At 47.9% G+C, this 15,769-nt stretch overlaps 3 protein-coding genes and 1 pseudogene across 4 annotated transcripts; 2 read left to right on the top strand and 2 right to left on the bottom strand.

Annotated features, from left to right (window-relative positions):
• Positions 1–6,481: 6,481 nt before the first annotated feature.
• TVAGG3_0347240 (uncharacterized protein) lies at positions 6,482–7,306 on the top strand (the record flags this gene model as incomplete). Its single annotated transcript, XM_051230968.1, has 1 exon — positions 6,482–7,306. One exon carries the CDS (start codon positions 6,482–6,484, stop codon positions 7,304–7,306), a length of 825 nt encoding a protein of 274 aa, XP_051100698.1.
• Positions 7,307–7,344: 38 nt separating this feature from the next.
• TVAGG3_0347230 (uncharacterized protein) lies at positions 7,345–8,525 on the bottom strand (the record flags this gene model as incomplete). The annotated part of the gene is made up of 1 exon (XM_051230967.1): positions 7,345–8,525. A coding segment is annotated over one exon (1,181 nt), but the record flags the coding sequence as incomplete, so codon positions are not given.
• Positions 8,526–10,723: 2,198 nt separating this feature from the next.
• On the top strand, positions 10,724–11,643 carry TVAGG3_0347220 (annotated as a pseudogene). Its single transcript has one exon. A coding segment is annotated over exon 1 (920 nt).
• A 1,975-nt stretch (positions 11,644–13,618) lies between these two features.
• TVAGG3_0347210 (uncharacterized protein) lies at positions 13,619–15,230 on the bottom strand (the record flags this gene model as incomplete). The annotated part of the gene is made up of 1 exon (XM_051230966.1): positions 13,840–15,230. A coding segment is annotated over one exon (1,391 nt), but the record flags the coding sequence as incomplete, so codon positions are not given.
• Positions 15,231–15,769: the final 539 nt, after the last annotated feature.

The following is a 15,769-nucleotide window of genomic DNA, read 5'->3' as shown; positions in this document are numbered from 1 at the left end:
AGATCGTCAATGATGCGGACGATCTCCCTCAACCTCGATCCTGAGGATTGATCTTGCAGGCTCTGACCTCCATTGTGGCCAGAGCTTCGTAATAATATGTTTTTAGGGCCAGATTCCTCACCTGCCGCCATAGATCATGGCGGCATTTGAGAAAGCCGGCTCTGAGCATTATTTGCGAAGTTCTGGTCTCTCATGAGGCCAGGACCTGTAATATGAAGTCTTTCAGGGCCGAGTTCTCACGAGATCATCTACCATGATGACGAAGATGGAAAAACTCAGCCCTGAGGATTGATCTTGCAGGCGCTTGCCTCTGATAAGGCCAGAGCTTCGTAGGGACGTTCTCTCGGGACTGGAATCCTCTCCGACCGCCCGAATCAGGGCGGCCTTTGAGGAAACCGGCCCCGAGGATGCTTTGCGAAGCTCTGGCCCTTCCTGAAGCCAGAGCTTGTGAGTTTCATTCAGAGCCAAGTTCCTCTCGGATCGTGCCTAATGAGGACGACCGTCGAGGAACATGGCTTCGAGGATATGAATTGTGAACTCTGGCCTCGATGAAGGCCAGAGTTTTTAAGTGAATGTTTTGATGGGATGAGCCTATGATCTTTAAGCTCGTCCCATCAAAACATTTGTTTAAAAATTGAATTAATAATTATCGTATATATTGAAAAAATAAACTTGAAAAAATTGTTATATATAAAGAATATAATAAAATAAACATAAAATTAAATAAAAATTTCCAAAAAAAAATTCAAAATTCTGAATTTAAAATAAAAAATTATAAATTTCATATGAAAATTAAGAATTTGGAAAAATCTAGATTTATAAAGTAATGTTATATATGGTTTAAATATGGCAGTCCCAACGGGAACCGCGGTAATTTACCGAGGTTTCCGCACACCGGTTCCTTTTTTTAGGAATTTTTTAGGAATTTTTTAGATTAAAAAATATGCTTTGTAAATCATTTTTTGTAAATCGGCAAAAATTTGGAAATATTCTGACGACAATAAATCTGGGAATAGTATTTTAAATACGAGAACAACCTATTTAAAAGTGTTTCGCTCGATTTTGTATAATTTCAAATTTTCGCATATAGCTTTCCGTGAATTACCGTGATTTTACCGCCACATCAATAGTTTTGACCCTATATTACCGCACGGCAATGTTTTTCTCGATTTTGTACAGCCCTAGGTTTAAATGAGAATATGATTATTAATTGAGAGTTTTAGATAGAATTTGAGAATAATCATTTCCAAAAAAAAAGAAATTTTTCTAAAATGAGTTTACCTTTGCATAGGATGATGCTCATTCCTTGCAAATATAAAATCATTTTCTGAAATATAAGGCTAGATTCACATTCTTCAGATCAATTGCAAGTTTTTCCTGATTTGCTCATGTATTTGCAGGGTCTATCACTAGGACCCTGCACCTGTATGAGCAAATCAGGAATTGTATCTGACACATTTGCATCAAAGAAAAAAGTGCAAGTTTTTCCTGATTTGCTCATGTATTTGCAGGGTCTATCACTAGGACCCTGCACCTGTATGAGCAAATCAGGAATTGTATCTGACACATTTGCATCAAAGAAAAAAAGTGCAAGTTTTTCCTGATTTGCTCATGTATTTGCAGGGTCTATCACTAGGACCCTGCACCTGTATGAGCAAATCAGGAATTGTATCTGACACATTTGCATCAAAGAAAAAAAGTGCAAGTAATCCACCATATGAGCATACATTCGGTGGACAACCAAATTATACCATGTATATATGCACTTATACTGAGTATATTGATATATAAGTTGTTTATGCAATCACAAAACCAGCGCTATTCATATCTTTGATATATATATATTCAAGAAACAACGATAGAAACTTGGATACATATCTTAAAAAGGGGAATTACGAGATATTGTTTAATTGTGTTTGCATTTGTATATTATAATGCCTTTAATAAACTATTATTGATATTTAGAGCAATATAGAGATTAGAATTAATAAAATTTTAAAATAAATAAATTAATATTATTATGAATATTTACCACCAAAATACGCGACACAACCATTTTTACCATTCATAGAATCACTATTATTAATTATTTAGCTAATTAAAATTAATTGATTCTTGCCTTATGCGTTGGAATAACTCAATTAATGGTATACAAAAATGATGTTCATGAGCAAAATTATATATCATTTTCTAAGGTAATATTATATTAAAATCTATTTAACTAAGATAATATTATATAACATATTTCCATTTATATTGCCAATTAGTTTAAACATAAAGAAATAAGAATTATTGGTTAGGAAAACGCAACTATTGATATCATGAAAAATAAATGAATTTGTGCTATAAATACACATTTTAAAGGGTGCATATACCAAATTTTACCTATAATTCTATAAAAAACATATAGGTCATATGCTATATTAATGCATGAGAAGATCAAATCATAAAGAACAACAAATTGATAAAATGCGATATTTATTTCAGAATAATAAAGCTATTTCTTGCTATGTGAAGAATTGTATTTGAATATATAGCTTATTTACAATATGTCCGCATGATTTTATAGGTTAAAAATATGTTTTGAAGATATTCATAATATATTATTTGTAAAAATATGTTATATATCCTTAATAACTATATGAAATATTTATATAAATATTGCTTATTTAAACCATATAAATAATTTAGTTAAAAAGCACACCAATCCTGAGATTCGCATTGTCGTCTAAAACCGCCAGACGACAATAATACAACCCCTTTTCTTTTTTTTCAAAATATTGTTAAAAATGCTGTGGAAATTTGTTTACAGGAATTTCAAATTATATATATTGGTTGAAAAGTTTGAAATATGAAAACAAAATAATGTTTTATGTATTTTCAATAAATAAAGATTTTTTGCTGATATAATAAACTGTTTAGATATTAAGCATTAAAATGAAATAAAAACGTCAGACAATAATTTCAAATCCATGATAAATAGATATCGATTTAAAATGACAATGTTTTGATTAAAACAAGATAAGTTTTAATTTAACATTAAAATATGAATTTGAAAAATAATAAACTGAGTTAGTTTGAATAGAAGTGATAGAAAATATGAATCATATAATTGAACAACATTATTGCAATGAATTTTTTTGCAAATCAAGAAGTGAGAAATTTTTGTTATCACTATTATGATTTTTTTTACATATCCAAATATAATGATAGTATAAGAAATAATTGGTTTGAAAAAAAAAACCCGAAAATATTCAAAATTGGAAATTATATTTGTTTGATATAAATTAAGTTCATTCGATAATATTGAAACCCAAACATTGAATAATAGTTTGGTCTCAAAATTATCAAATTCAATTTTAAATTTATAGAATATAATTAATTGAATATAAGATTATAAAATTTATTACAATGAAAATAATTGTGAATTTTGAAAATGAATTCAAAAGTTTCATCACACTTCTCAATGCTCGATTTTTAAAAACTGTTTAAAAATGGAGCTTATATTGAAATAGTGTAGAGACTAAAAATTAACTCAGACTTTTCAGAGGATTGAGTTCCAACTCAATCCTCTGAAAAGTCTGAGGTAATTTGCAAAGTTATTCAGAAAAAGTGAATCTCCGAATATTCATTTCAATTTTGTTTTAATATTGAAAAATGTCGATATATTTAAAAATGAACACATTTACTATCTTCAAGATTCTAATTTATTCTGGATGATAAAACTTGAAAAGTACATGGTCTTAACCGTAAAATTAATATTTAAGAATATTTATCTATACTATAGAGTATATAAAATGTCAAAAATCTCTTTGAAAAATCGAATTTTATATTTTATTCAGATCACGCGAATAAAAATAACCGTTAGTCAGGCTATAAAATTTAGAGATGTCAACGAGTGAAGATATTTCATCTCGTCTAGGACAATTAGAGAAAAAATATAATACTCTACAGAAGATTGTTTTAAAGAACGCAAAAGATGATGAATATACAAAATTACAAGAAAAAGTTGATGGAATCGATGATTCCCAAACAAGATTAACAAGCTATGTCAATAATGAAATTATGAAAATTAAAGAAATGATCGGCCAATCAATGGGCGATTTAGATAATAATATTAACAGGAAAATTGAAGATAAAATGCCAAAGTTGGATGAAGTTTACGAATTAATCGAAGCATTACAAGAAGAGTCAGCTACTTTTCGCCAGCAAGTAACTGACGATACTGTAATCATCAAAGAAAAAGTTACATATCTCGAAACTATTGTCAATGAACTCAAGACAGATAATTTAACAGTTATTGAAAATTACAATCAAAATGTTCAAAATACGAATAATAACTTGACAGAATTAGTAAATAAGGAAGTTGAAGATAAACTTAAAGAATTAAGAGACTTAATTGAAAACAAATGCAATGATTTAGATTCAAAAATTGATGATTGCAAGCAACAACAACAAGAAGATTGCAAGAAATTAGATAATGAAGATAAAGATTTACAAAATCAAATCGATGAATTAAAGAAATTAAACGACAAAAATAAGGATTTACAAAAGCAAATCGATGATTTAAAGAAATTAATGGAAGGAATGAATGAAGAAAAAGAAAAGGAAGCAGATGACATTCCAGTTGTATGCGCAACACGTGATATCGACTTAAATGACAATGATAATAAGTTGAATGAATTAGAAAACAAGATTGATGATATTAAACGCGAAAAAGATGATGAAGTTAAGAAATTAAATGATGAAATTCAAAAGTTACAAGCTCAATTAAAGAACTTAGAAAATAATAAACCAGATGAGAAGAAAGATGAAGATGTTGAAAAATTAAAGAATAAATTAAACGAATTGGAACAAAAGATGAATGAAGATTCAAGTAGTAGCAGCAGCACTACTAGTGATGAATCAGAAATAGAATTGAACGATGATGAAGGTTTTATTAGTACTGCAGCTCAAACAACATTAAAGATATTAGATGATGATTTATTAGAAAAGATCAAAGATACTATTAAGCGCGTTGACGATCTCGAGAAGAAGCTTGCCGATACACCAGTTGCCGAGTCCGCCGCCGAGGATGCCCCAGTTGTTTGCTCCGGCAAGGACGAAGACGAAGCCAAGGCCGACCCAGCCGAAGTTGCCGAACTCAAGAAGAAGGTCGACGATCTCGAAGAGAAGGCCAAGGATGCCGACGATCTCAAGAAGAAGGTCGACGATCTCGAAGAGAAGGCCAAGGATGCCGACGATCTCAAGAAGAAGGTCGACGATCTCGAAGAGAAGGCCAAGGATGCCGACGATCTCAAGAAGAAGGTCGACGATCTCGAAGACAAGCTTAAGGAGCTTGCCGACAAGAAGAAGCCCAGCAGCAGCAGCAGCTCCAGCGACAAGGGCGAGGACAAGGGTGACAAGAAGAAGTCATCAGCCCAGCCGCCCAAGCCGCCCTCAAGGCCCTCGAGAACGAAGACACACCAGCTCTTGCAGAGCTTGCCAAGCGCGTTGACGATCTCGAGAAGAAGCTTGCCGATACACCAGTTGCCGAGTCCGCCGCCGAGGATGCCCCAGTTGTTTGCTCCGGCAAGGACGAAGACGAAGCCAAGGCCGACCCAGCCGAAGTTGCCGAACTCAAGAAGAAGGTCGACGATCTCGAAGAGAAGGCCAAGGATGCCGACGATCTCAAGAAGAAGGTCGACGATCTCGAAGAGAAGGCCAAGGATGCCGACGATCTCAAGAAGAAGGTCGACGATCTCGAAGAGAAGGCCAAGGATGCCGACGAACTCAAGAAGAAGGTCGACGATCTCGAAGAGAAGGCCAAGGATGCCGACGATCTCAAGAAGAAGGTCGACGATCTCGAAGACAAGCTTAAGGAGCTTGCCGACAAGAAGAAGTCCAGCAGCAGCAGCAGCTCCAGCGACAAGGGCGAGGACAAGGGTGACGAAGAAGAAGTCATCAGCCCAGCCGCCCAAGCCGCCTCAAGGCCCTCGAGAACGAAGACACACCAGCTCTTGCAGAGCTTGCCAAGCGCGTTGACGATCTCGAGAAGAAGCTTGCCGATACACCAGTTGCCGAGTCCGCCGCCGAGGATGCCCCAGTTGTTTGCTCCGGCAAGGACGAAGACGAAGCAAGGCCGACCCAGCCGAAGTTGCCGAACTCAAGAAGAAGGTCGACGATCTCGAAGAAGAAGGCCAAGGATGCCGACGAACTCAAGAAGAAGGTCGACGATCTCGAAGAGAAGGCCAAGGATGCCGACGATCTCAAGAAGAAGGTCGACGATCTCGAAGACAAGCTCAAGGATCTCGACGACAAGAAGAAGTCCAGCAGCAGCAGCAGCTCCAGCGACAAGGGCGAGGACAAGGGTGACGAAGAAGAAGTCATCAGCCCAGCCGCCAAGCCGCCCTCAAGGCCCTCGAGAACGAAGACACACCAGCTCTTGCAGAGCTTGCCAAGCGCGTTGACGATCTCGAGAAGAAGCTTGCCGATACACCAGTTGCCGAGTCCGCCGCCGAGATGCCCCAGTTGTTTGCTCCGGCAAGGACGAAGACGAAGCCAAGGCCGACCCAGCCGAAGTTGCCGAACTCAAGAAGAAGGTCGACGATCTCGAAGAAAGGCCAAGGATGCCGACGAACTCAAGAAGAAGGTCGACGATCTCGAAGAGAAGGCCAAGGATGCCGACGATCTCAAGAAGAAGGTCGACGATCTCGAAGACAAGCTTAAGGAGCTTGCCGACAAGAAGAAGTCCAGCAGCAGCAGCAGCTCCAGCGACAAGGGCGAAGACAAGGGTGACGAAGAAGAAGTCATCAGCCCAGCCGCCCAAGCCGCCCTCAAGGCCCTCGAGAACGAAGACACACCAGCTCTTGCAGAGCTTGCCAAGCGCGTTGACGATCTCGAGAAGAAGCTTGCCGATACACCAGTTGCCGAGTCCGCCGCCGAGGATGCCCCAGTTGTTTGCTCCGGCAAGGACGAAGACGAAGCCAAGGCCGACCCAGCCGAAGTTGCCGAACTCAAGAAGAAGGTCGACGATCTCGAAGAGAAGGCCAAGGATGCCGACGATCTCAAGAAGAAGGTCGACGATCTCGAAGAGAAGGCCAAGGATGCCGACGATCTCAAGAAGAAGGTCGACGATCTCGAAGAGAAGGCCAAGGATGCCGACGATCTCAAGAAGAAGGTCGACGATCTCGAAGAGAAGGCCAAGGATGCCGACGATCTCAAGAAGAAGGTCGACGATCTCGAAGACAAGCTTAAGGAGCTTGCCGACAAGAAGAAGTCCAGCAGCAAGCAGCAGCTCCAGCGACAAGGGCGAGGACAAGGGTGACGAAGAAGAAGTCATCAGCCCAGCCGCCCAAGCCGCCCTCAAGGCCCTCGAGAACGAAGACACACCAGCTCTTGCAGAGCTTGCCAAGCGCGTTGACGATCTCGAGAAGAAGCTTGCCGATACACCAGTGCGAGTCCGCCGCCGAGGATGCCCCAGTTGTTTGCTCCGGCAAGGACGAAGACGAAGCCAAGGCCGACCCAGCCGAAGTTGCCGAACTCAAGAAGAAGGTCGACGATCTCGAAGAAAGGCCAAGGATGCCGACGAACTCAAGAAGAAGGTCGACGATCTCGAAGAGAAGGCCAAGGATGCCGACGATCTCAAGAAGAAGGTCGACGATCTCGAAGACAAGCTTAAGGAGCTTGCCGACAAGAAGAAGTCCAGCAGCAGCAGCAGCTCCAGCGACAAGGGCGAGGACAAGGGTGACGAAGAAGAAGTCATCAGCCCAGCCGCCCAAGCCGCCCTCAAGGCCCTCGAGAACGAAGACACACCAGCTCTTGCAGAGCTTGCCAAGCGCGTTGACGATCTCGAGAAGAAGCTTGCCGATACACCAGTTGCCGAGTCCGCCGCCGAGGATGCCCCAGTTGTTTGCTCCGGCAAGGACGAAGACGAAGCCAAGGCCGACCCAGCCGAAGTTGCCGAACTCAAGAAGAAGGTCGACGATCTCGAAGAGAAGGCCAAGGATGCCGACGAACTCAAGAAGAAGGTCGACGATCTCGAAGAGAAGGCCAAGGATGCCGACGATCTCAAGAAGAAGGTCGACGATCTCGAAGACAAGCTTAAGGAGCTTGCCGACAAGAAGAAGTCCAGCAGCAGCAGCAGCAGCTCCAGCGACAAGGGCGAGGACAAGGGTGACGAAGAAGAAGTCATCAGCCCAGCCGCCCAAGCCGCCCTCAAGGCCCTCGAGAACGAAGACACACCAGCTCTTGCAGAGCTTGCCAAGCGCGTTGACGATCTCGAGAAGAAGCTTGCCGATACACCAGTTGCCGAGTCCGCCGCCGAGGATGCCCCAGTTGTTTGCTCCGGCAAGGACGAAGACGAAGCCAAGGCCGACCCAGCCGAAGTTGCCGAACTCAAGAAGAAGGTCGACGATCTCGAAGAGAAGGCCAAGGATGCCGACGATCTCAAGAAGAAGTCCAGCAGCAGCAGCAGCTCCAGCGACAAGGGCGAGGACAAGGGTGACGAAGAAGAAGTCATCAGCCCAGCCGCCCAACGCCCTCAAGGCCCTCGAGAACGAAGACACACAGCTCTTGCAGAGCTTGCCAAGCGCGTTGACGATCTCGAGAAGAAGCTTGCGATACACAGTTGCCGAGTCCGCCGCCGAGGATGCCCCAGTTGTTTGCTCCGGCAAGGACGAAGACGAAGCCAAGGCCGACCAGCGAAGTTGCCGAACTCAAGAAGAAGGTCGACGATCTCGAAGAGAAGGCCAAGGATGCCGACGATCTCAAGAAGAAGGTCGACGATCTCGAAGAGAAGGCAAGGATGCCGACGATCTCAAGAAGAAGGTCGACGATCTCGAAGAGAAGCTTAAGGAGCTTGCGACAAGAAGAAGTCCAGCAGCAGCAGCAGCTCCACGACAAGGCGAGGACAAGGGTGACGAAGAAGAAGTCATCAGCCCAGCCGCCCAAGCCGCCCTCAAGGCCCTCGAGAACGAAGACACACCAGCTCTTGCAGAGCTTGCCAAGCGCGTTGACGATCTCGAGAAGAAGCTTGCCGATACACCAGTTGCCGAGTCCGCCGCCGAGGATGCCCCAGTTGTTTGCTCCGGCAAGGACGAAGACGAAGCCAAGGCCGACCCAGCCGAAGTTGCCGAACTCAAGAAGAAGGTCGACGATCTCGAAGAGAAGGCCAAGGATGCCGACGATCTCAAGAAGAAGGTCGACGATCTCGAAGAGAAGGCCAAGGATGCCGACGATCTCAAGAAGAAGGTCGACGATCTCGAAGACAAGCTTAAGGAGCTTGCCGACAAGAAGAAGTCCAGCAGCAGCAGCAGCTCCAGCGACAAGGGCGAGGACAAGGGTGACGAAGAAGAAGTCATCAGCCCAGCCGCCCAAGCCGCCCTCAAGGCCCTCGAGAACGAAGACACACCAGCTCTTGCAGAGCTTGCCAAGCGCGTTGACGATCTCGAGAAGAAGCTTGCCGATACACCAGTTGCCGAGTCCGCCGCCGAGGATGCCCCAGTTGTTTGCTCCGGCAAGGACGAAGACGAAGCCAAGGCCGACCCAGCCGAAGTTGCCGAACTCAAGAAGAAGGTCGACGATCTCGAAGACAAGCTTAAGGAGCTTGCCGACAAGAAGAAGTCCAGCAGCAGCAGCAGCTCCAGCGACAAGGGCGAGGACAAGGGTGACGAAGAAGAAGTCATCAGCCCAGCCGCCCAAGCCGCCCTCAAGGCCCTCGAGAACGAAGACACACCAGCTCTTGCAGAGCTTGCCAAGCGCGTTGACGATCTCGAGAAGAAGCTTGCCGATACACCAGTTGCCGAGTCCGCCGCCGAGGATGCCCCAGTTGTTTGCTCCGGCAAGGACGAAGACGAAGCCAAGGCCGACCCAGCCGAAGTTGCCGAACTCAAGAAGAAGGTCGACGATCTCGAAGAGAAGGCCAAGGATGCCGACGATCTCAAGAAGAAGGTCGACGATCTCGAAGAGAAGGCCAAGGATGCCGACGATCTCAAGAAGAAGGTCGACGATCTCGAAGACAAGCTTAAGGAGCTTGCCGACAAGAAGAAGTCCAGCAGCAGCAGCTCCAGCGACAAGGGCGAGGACAAGGGTGACGAAGAAGAAGTCATCAGCCCAGCCGCCCAAGCCGCCCTCAAGGCCCTCGAGAACGAAGACACACCAGCTCTTGCAGAGCTTGCCAAGCGCGTTGACGATCTCGAGAAGAAGCTTGCCGATACACCAGTTGCCGAGTCCGCCGCCGAGGATGCCCCAGTTGTTTGCTCCGGCAAGGACGAAGACGAAGCCAAGGCCGACCCAGCCGAAGTTGCCGAACTCAAGAAGAAGGTCGACGATCTCGAAGACAAGCTTAAGGAGCTTGCCGACAAGAAGAAGTCCAGCAGCAGCAGCAGCTCCAGCGACAAGGGCGAGGACAAGGGTGACGAAGAAGAAGTCATCAGCCCAGCCGCCCAAGCCGCCCTCAAGGCCCTCGAGAACGAAGACACACCAGCTCTTGCAGAGCTTGCCAAGCGCGTTGACGATCTCGAGAAGAAGCTTGCCGATACACCAGTTGCCGAGTCCGCCGCCGAGGATGCCCCAGTTGTTTGCTCCGGCAAGACGAAGACGAAGCCAAGGCCGACCCAGCCGAAGTTGCCGAACTCAAGAAGAAGGTCGACGATCTCGAAGAGAAGGCCAAGGATGCCGACGATCTCAAGAAGAAGGTCGACGATCTCGAAGAGAAGGCCAAGGATGCCGACGATCTCAAGAAGAAGGTCGACGATCTCGAAGAGAAGGCCAAGGATGCCGACGATCTCAAGAAGAAGGTCGACGATCTCGAAGACAAGCTTAAGGAGCTTGCCGACAAGAAGAAGTCCAGCAGCAGCAGCAGCTCCAGCGACAAGGGCGAGGACAAGGGTGACGAAGAAGAAGTCATCAGCCCAGCCGCCCAAGCCGCCCTCAAGGCCCTCGAGAACGAAGACACACCAGCTCTTGCAGAGCTTGCCAAGCGCGTTGACGATCTCGAGAAGAAGCTTGCCGATACACCAGTTGCCGAGTCCGCCGCCGAGGATGCCCAGTTGTTTGCTCCGGCAAGGACGAAGACGAAGCCAAGGCCGACCCAGCCGAAGTTGCCGAACTCAAGAAGAAGGTCGACGATCTCGAAGAGAAGGCAAGGATGCCGACGATCTCAAGAAGAAGGTCGACGATCTCGAAGAGAAGGCCAAGGATGCCGACGATCTCAAGAAGAAGGTCGACGATCTCGAAGAGAAGGCCAAGGATGCCGACGATCTCAAGAAGAAGGTCGACGATCTCGAAGACAAGCTTAAGGAGCTTGCCGACAAGAAGAAGTCCAGCAGCAGCAGCAGCAGCTCCAGCGACAAGGGCGAGGACAAGGGTGACGAAGAAGAAGTCATCAGCCCAGCCGCCCAAGCCGCCCTCAAGGCCCTCGAGAACGAAGACACACCAGCTCTTGCAGAGCTTGCCAAGCGCGTTGACGATCTCGAGAAGAAGCTTGCCGATACACCAGTTGATAAAGACGAGGCCAATGATGTTCCAGTTGTTTGTGCCACCCGCGACATCGACCCAACCGACGCTCTTAACGATGTCAATGATCTCAACAAGCGTGTCGATGATCTCGAAGAAAAGGCTAAGAATGATGAAGATCAGATCGATGAGCTCAAGAAGAAGTTAGAAGACCTCGAAGACAAGCTTAAGGATGTTGCCGACAAGAAGAAGTCCAGCAGCAGCAGCAGCTCCAGCGACAAGGGCGAGGACAAGGGTGACGAAGAAGAAGTCATCAGCCCAGCCGCCCAAGCCGCCCTCAAGGCCCTCGAGAACGAAGACACACCAGCTCTTGCAGAGCTTGCCAAGCGCGTTGACGATCTCGAGAAGAAGCTTGCCGATACACCAGTTGCCGAGTCCGCCGCCGAGGATGCCCCAGTTGTTTGCTCCGGCAAGGACGAAGACGAAGCCAAGGCCGACCCAGCCGAAGTTGCCGAACTCAAGAAGAAGGTCGACGATCTCGAAGAGAAGGCCAAGGATGCCGACGATCTCAAGAAGAAGGTCGACGATCTCGAAGAGAAGGCCAAGGATGCCGACGATCTCAAGAAGAAGGTCGACGATCTCGAAGAGAAGGCCAAGGATGCCGACGATCTCAAGAAGAAGGTCGACGATCTCGAAGAGAAGCTTAAGGAGCTTGCCGACAAGAAGAAGTCCAGCAGCAGCAGCAGCTCCAGCGACAAGGGCGAGGACAAGGGTGACGAAGAAGAAGTCATCAGCCCAGCCGCCCAAGCCGCCCTCAAGGCCCTCGAGAACGAAGACACACCAGCTCTTGCAGAGCTTGCCAAGCGCGTTGACGATCTCGAGAAGAAGCTTGCCGATACACCAGTTGATAAAGACGAGGCCAATGATGTTCCAGTTGTTTGTGCCACCCCGCGACATCGACCCAACCGACGCTCTTAACGATGTCAATGATCTCAACAAGCGTGTCGATGATCTCGAAGAAAAGGCTAAGAATGATGAAGATCAGATCGATGAGCTCAAGAAGAAGTTAGAAGACCTCGAAGACAAGCTTAAGGATGTTGCCGACAAAAGAAGTCCAGCAGCAGCAGCAGCTCCAGCGACAAGGGCGAGGACAAGGGTGACGAAGAAGAAGTCATCAGCCCAGCCGCCCAAGCCGCCCTCAAGGCCCTCGAGAACGAAGACACACCAGCTCTTGCAGAGCTTGCCAAGCGCGTTGACGATCTCGAGAAGAAGCTTGCCGATACACCAGTTGCCGAGTCCGCCGCCGAGGATGCCCCAGTTGTTTGCTCCGGCAAGGACGAAGACGAAGCCAAGGCCGACCCAGCCGAAGTTGCCGAACTCAAGAAGAAGGTCGACGATCTCGAAGAGAAGGCCAAGGATGCCGACGATCTCAAGAAGAAGGTCGACGATCTCGAAGAGAAGGCCAAGGATGCCGACGATCTCAAGAAGAAGGTCGACGATCTCGAAGAGAAGGCCAAGGATGCCGACGATCTCAAGAAGAAGGTCGACGATCTCGAAGAGAAGGCCAAGGATGCCGACGATCTCAAGAAGAAGGTCGACGATCTCGAAGACAAGCTTAAGGAGCTTGCCGACAAGAAGAAGTCCAGCAGCAGCAGCAGCTCCAGCGACAAGGGCGAGGACAAGGGTGACGAAGAAGAAGTCATCAGCCCAGCCGCCCAAGCCGCCCTCAAGGCCCTCGAGAACGAAGACACACCAGCTCTTGCAGAGCTTGCCAAGCGCGTTGACGATCTCGAGAAGAAGCTTGCCGATACACCAGTTGCCGAGTCCGCCGCCGAGGATGCCCCAGTTGTTTGCTCCGGCAAGGACGAAGACGAAGCCAAGGCCGACCCAGCCGAAGTTGCCGAACTCAAGAAGAAGGTCGACGATCTCGAAGAGAAGGCCAAGGATGCCGACGATCTCAAGAAGAAGGTCGACGATCTCGAAGAGAAGGCCAAGGATGCCGACGATCTCAAGAAGAAGGTCGACGATCTCGAAGAGAAGCTTAAGGAGCTTGCCGACAAGAAGAAGTCCAGCAGCAGCAGCAGCTCCAGCGACAAGGGCGAGGACAAGGGTGACGAAGAAGAAGTCATCAGCCCAGCCGCCCAAGCCGCCCTCAAGGCCCTCGAGAACGAAGACACACCAGCTCTTGCAGAGCTTGCCAAGCGCGTTGACGATCTCGAGAAGAAGCTTGCCGATACACCAGTTGATGAAGACGAGGCCAATGATGTTCCAGTTGTTTGTGCCACCCGCGACATCGACCCAACCGACGCTCTTAACGATGTCAATGATCTCAACAAGCGTGTCGATGATCTCGAAGAAAAGGCTAAGAATGATGAAGATCAGATCGATGAGCTCAAGAAGAAGTTAGAAGACCTCGAAGACAAGCTTAAGGATGTTGCCGACAAGAAGAAGTCCAGCAGCAGCAGCAGCTCCAGCGACAAGGGCGAGGACAAGGGTGACGAAGAAGTCATCAGCCCAGCCGCCCAAGCCGCCCTCAAGGCCCTCGAGAACGAAGACACACCAGCTCTTGCAGAGCTTGCCAAGCGCGTTGACGATCTCGAGAAGAAGCTTGCCGATACACCAGTTGCCGAGTCCGCCGCCGAGGATGCCCCAGTTGTTTGCTCCGGCAAGGACGAAGACGAAGCCAAGGCCGACCCAGCCGAAGTTGCCGAACTCAAGAAGAAGGTCGACGATCTCGAAGAGAAGGCCAAGGATGCCGACGATCTCAAGAAGAAGGTCGACGATCTCGAAGACAAGCTTAAGGAGCTTGCCGACAAGAAGAAGTCCAGCAGCAGCAGCAGCAGCTCCAGCGACAAGGGCGAAGACAAGGGTGACGAAGAAGAAGTCATCAGCCCAGCCGCCCAAGCCGCCCTCAAGGCCCTCGAGAACGAAGACACACCAGCTCTTGCAGAGCTTGCCAAGCGCGTTGACGATCTCGAGAAGAAGCTTGCCGATACACCAGTTGCCGAGTCCGCCGCCGAGGATGCCCCAGTTGTTTGCTCCGGCAAGGACGAAGACGAAGCCAAGGCCGACCCAGCCGAAGTTGCCGAACTCAAGAAGAAGGTCGACGATCTCGAAGAGAAGGCCAAGGATGCCGACGATCTCAAGAAGAAGGTCGACGATCTCGAAGAGAAGGCCAAGGATGCCGACGATCTCAAGAAGAAGGTCGACGATCTCGAAGACAAGCTTAAGGAGCTTGCCGACAAGAAGAAGTCCAGCAGCAGCAGCAGCAGCTCCAGCGACAAGGGCGAGGACAAGGGTGACGAAGAAGAAGTCATCAGCCCAGCCGCCCAAGCCGCCCTCAAGGCCCTCGAGAACGAAGACACACCAGCTCTTGCAGAGCTTGCCAAGCGCGTTGACGATCTCGAGAAGAAGCTTGCCGATACACCAGTTGCCGAGTCCGCCGCCGAGGATGCCCCAGTTGTTTGCTCCGGCAAGGACGAAGACGAAGCCAAGGCCGACCCAGCCGAAGTTGCCGAACTCAAGAAGAAGGTCGACGATCTCGAAGAGAAGGCCAAGGATGCCGACGATCTCAAGAAGAAGGTCGACGATCTCGAAGAGAAGGCCAAGGATGCCGACGATCTCAAGAAGAAGGTCGACGATCTCGAAGAGAAGGCCAAGGATGCCGACGATCTCAAGAAGAAGGTCGACGATCTCGAAGACAAGCTTAAGGAGCTTGCCGACAAGAAGAAGTCCAGCAGCAGCAGCAGCTCCAGCGACAAGGGCGAGGACAAGGGTGACGAAGAAGAAGTCATCAGCCCAGCCGCCCAAGCCGCCCTCAAGGCCCTCGAGAACGAAGACACACCAGCTCTTGCAGAGCTTGCCAAGCGCGTTGACGATCTCGAGAAGAAGCTTGCCGATACACCAGTTGCCGAGTCCGCCGCCGAGGATGCCCCAGTTGTTTGCTCCGGCAAGGACGAAGACGAAGCCAAGGCCGACCCAGCCGAAGTTGCCGAACTCAAGAAAGGTCGACGATCTCGAAGAGAAGGCCAAGGATGCCGACGATCTCAAGAAGAAGGTCGACGATCTCGAAGAGAAGGCCAAGGATGCCGACGATCTCAAGAAGAAGGTCGACGATCTCGAAGACAAGCTTAAGGAGCTTGCCGACAAGAAGAAGTCCAGCAGCAGCAGCAGCTCCAGCGACAAGGGCGAGGACAAGGGTGACGAAGAAGAAGTCATCAGCCCAGCCGCCCAAGCCGCCCTCAAGGCCCTCGAGAACGAAGACACACCAGCTCTTGCAGAGCTTGCCAAGCGCGTTGACGATCTCGAGAAGAAGCTTGCCGATACACCAGTT

The sequence above is a fragment of the Trichomonas vaginalis genome, chromosome V (assembly GCF_026262505.1).
Source record: "Trichomonas vaginalis G3 chromosome V, whole genome shotgun sequence".
Classification (NCBI taxonomy): domain Eukaryota; phylum Parabasalia; order Trichomonadida; family Trichomonadidae; genus Trichomonas; species Trichomonas vaginalis.
The sequence above is the reverse complement of the archived record's forward strand: the minus strand, read 5'-3'. Positions and strand labels throughout refer to the sequence as shown.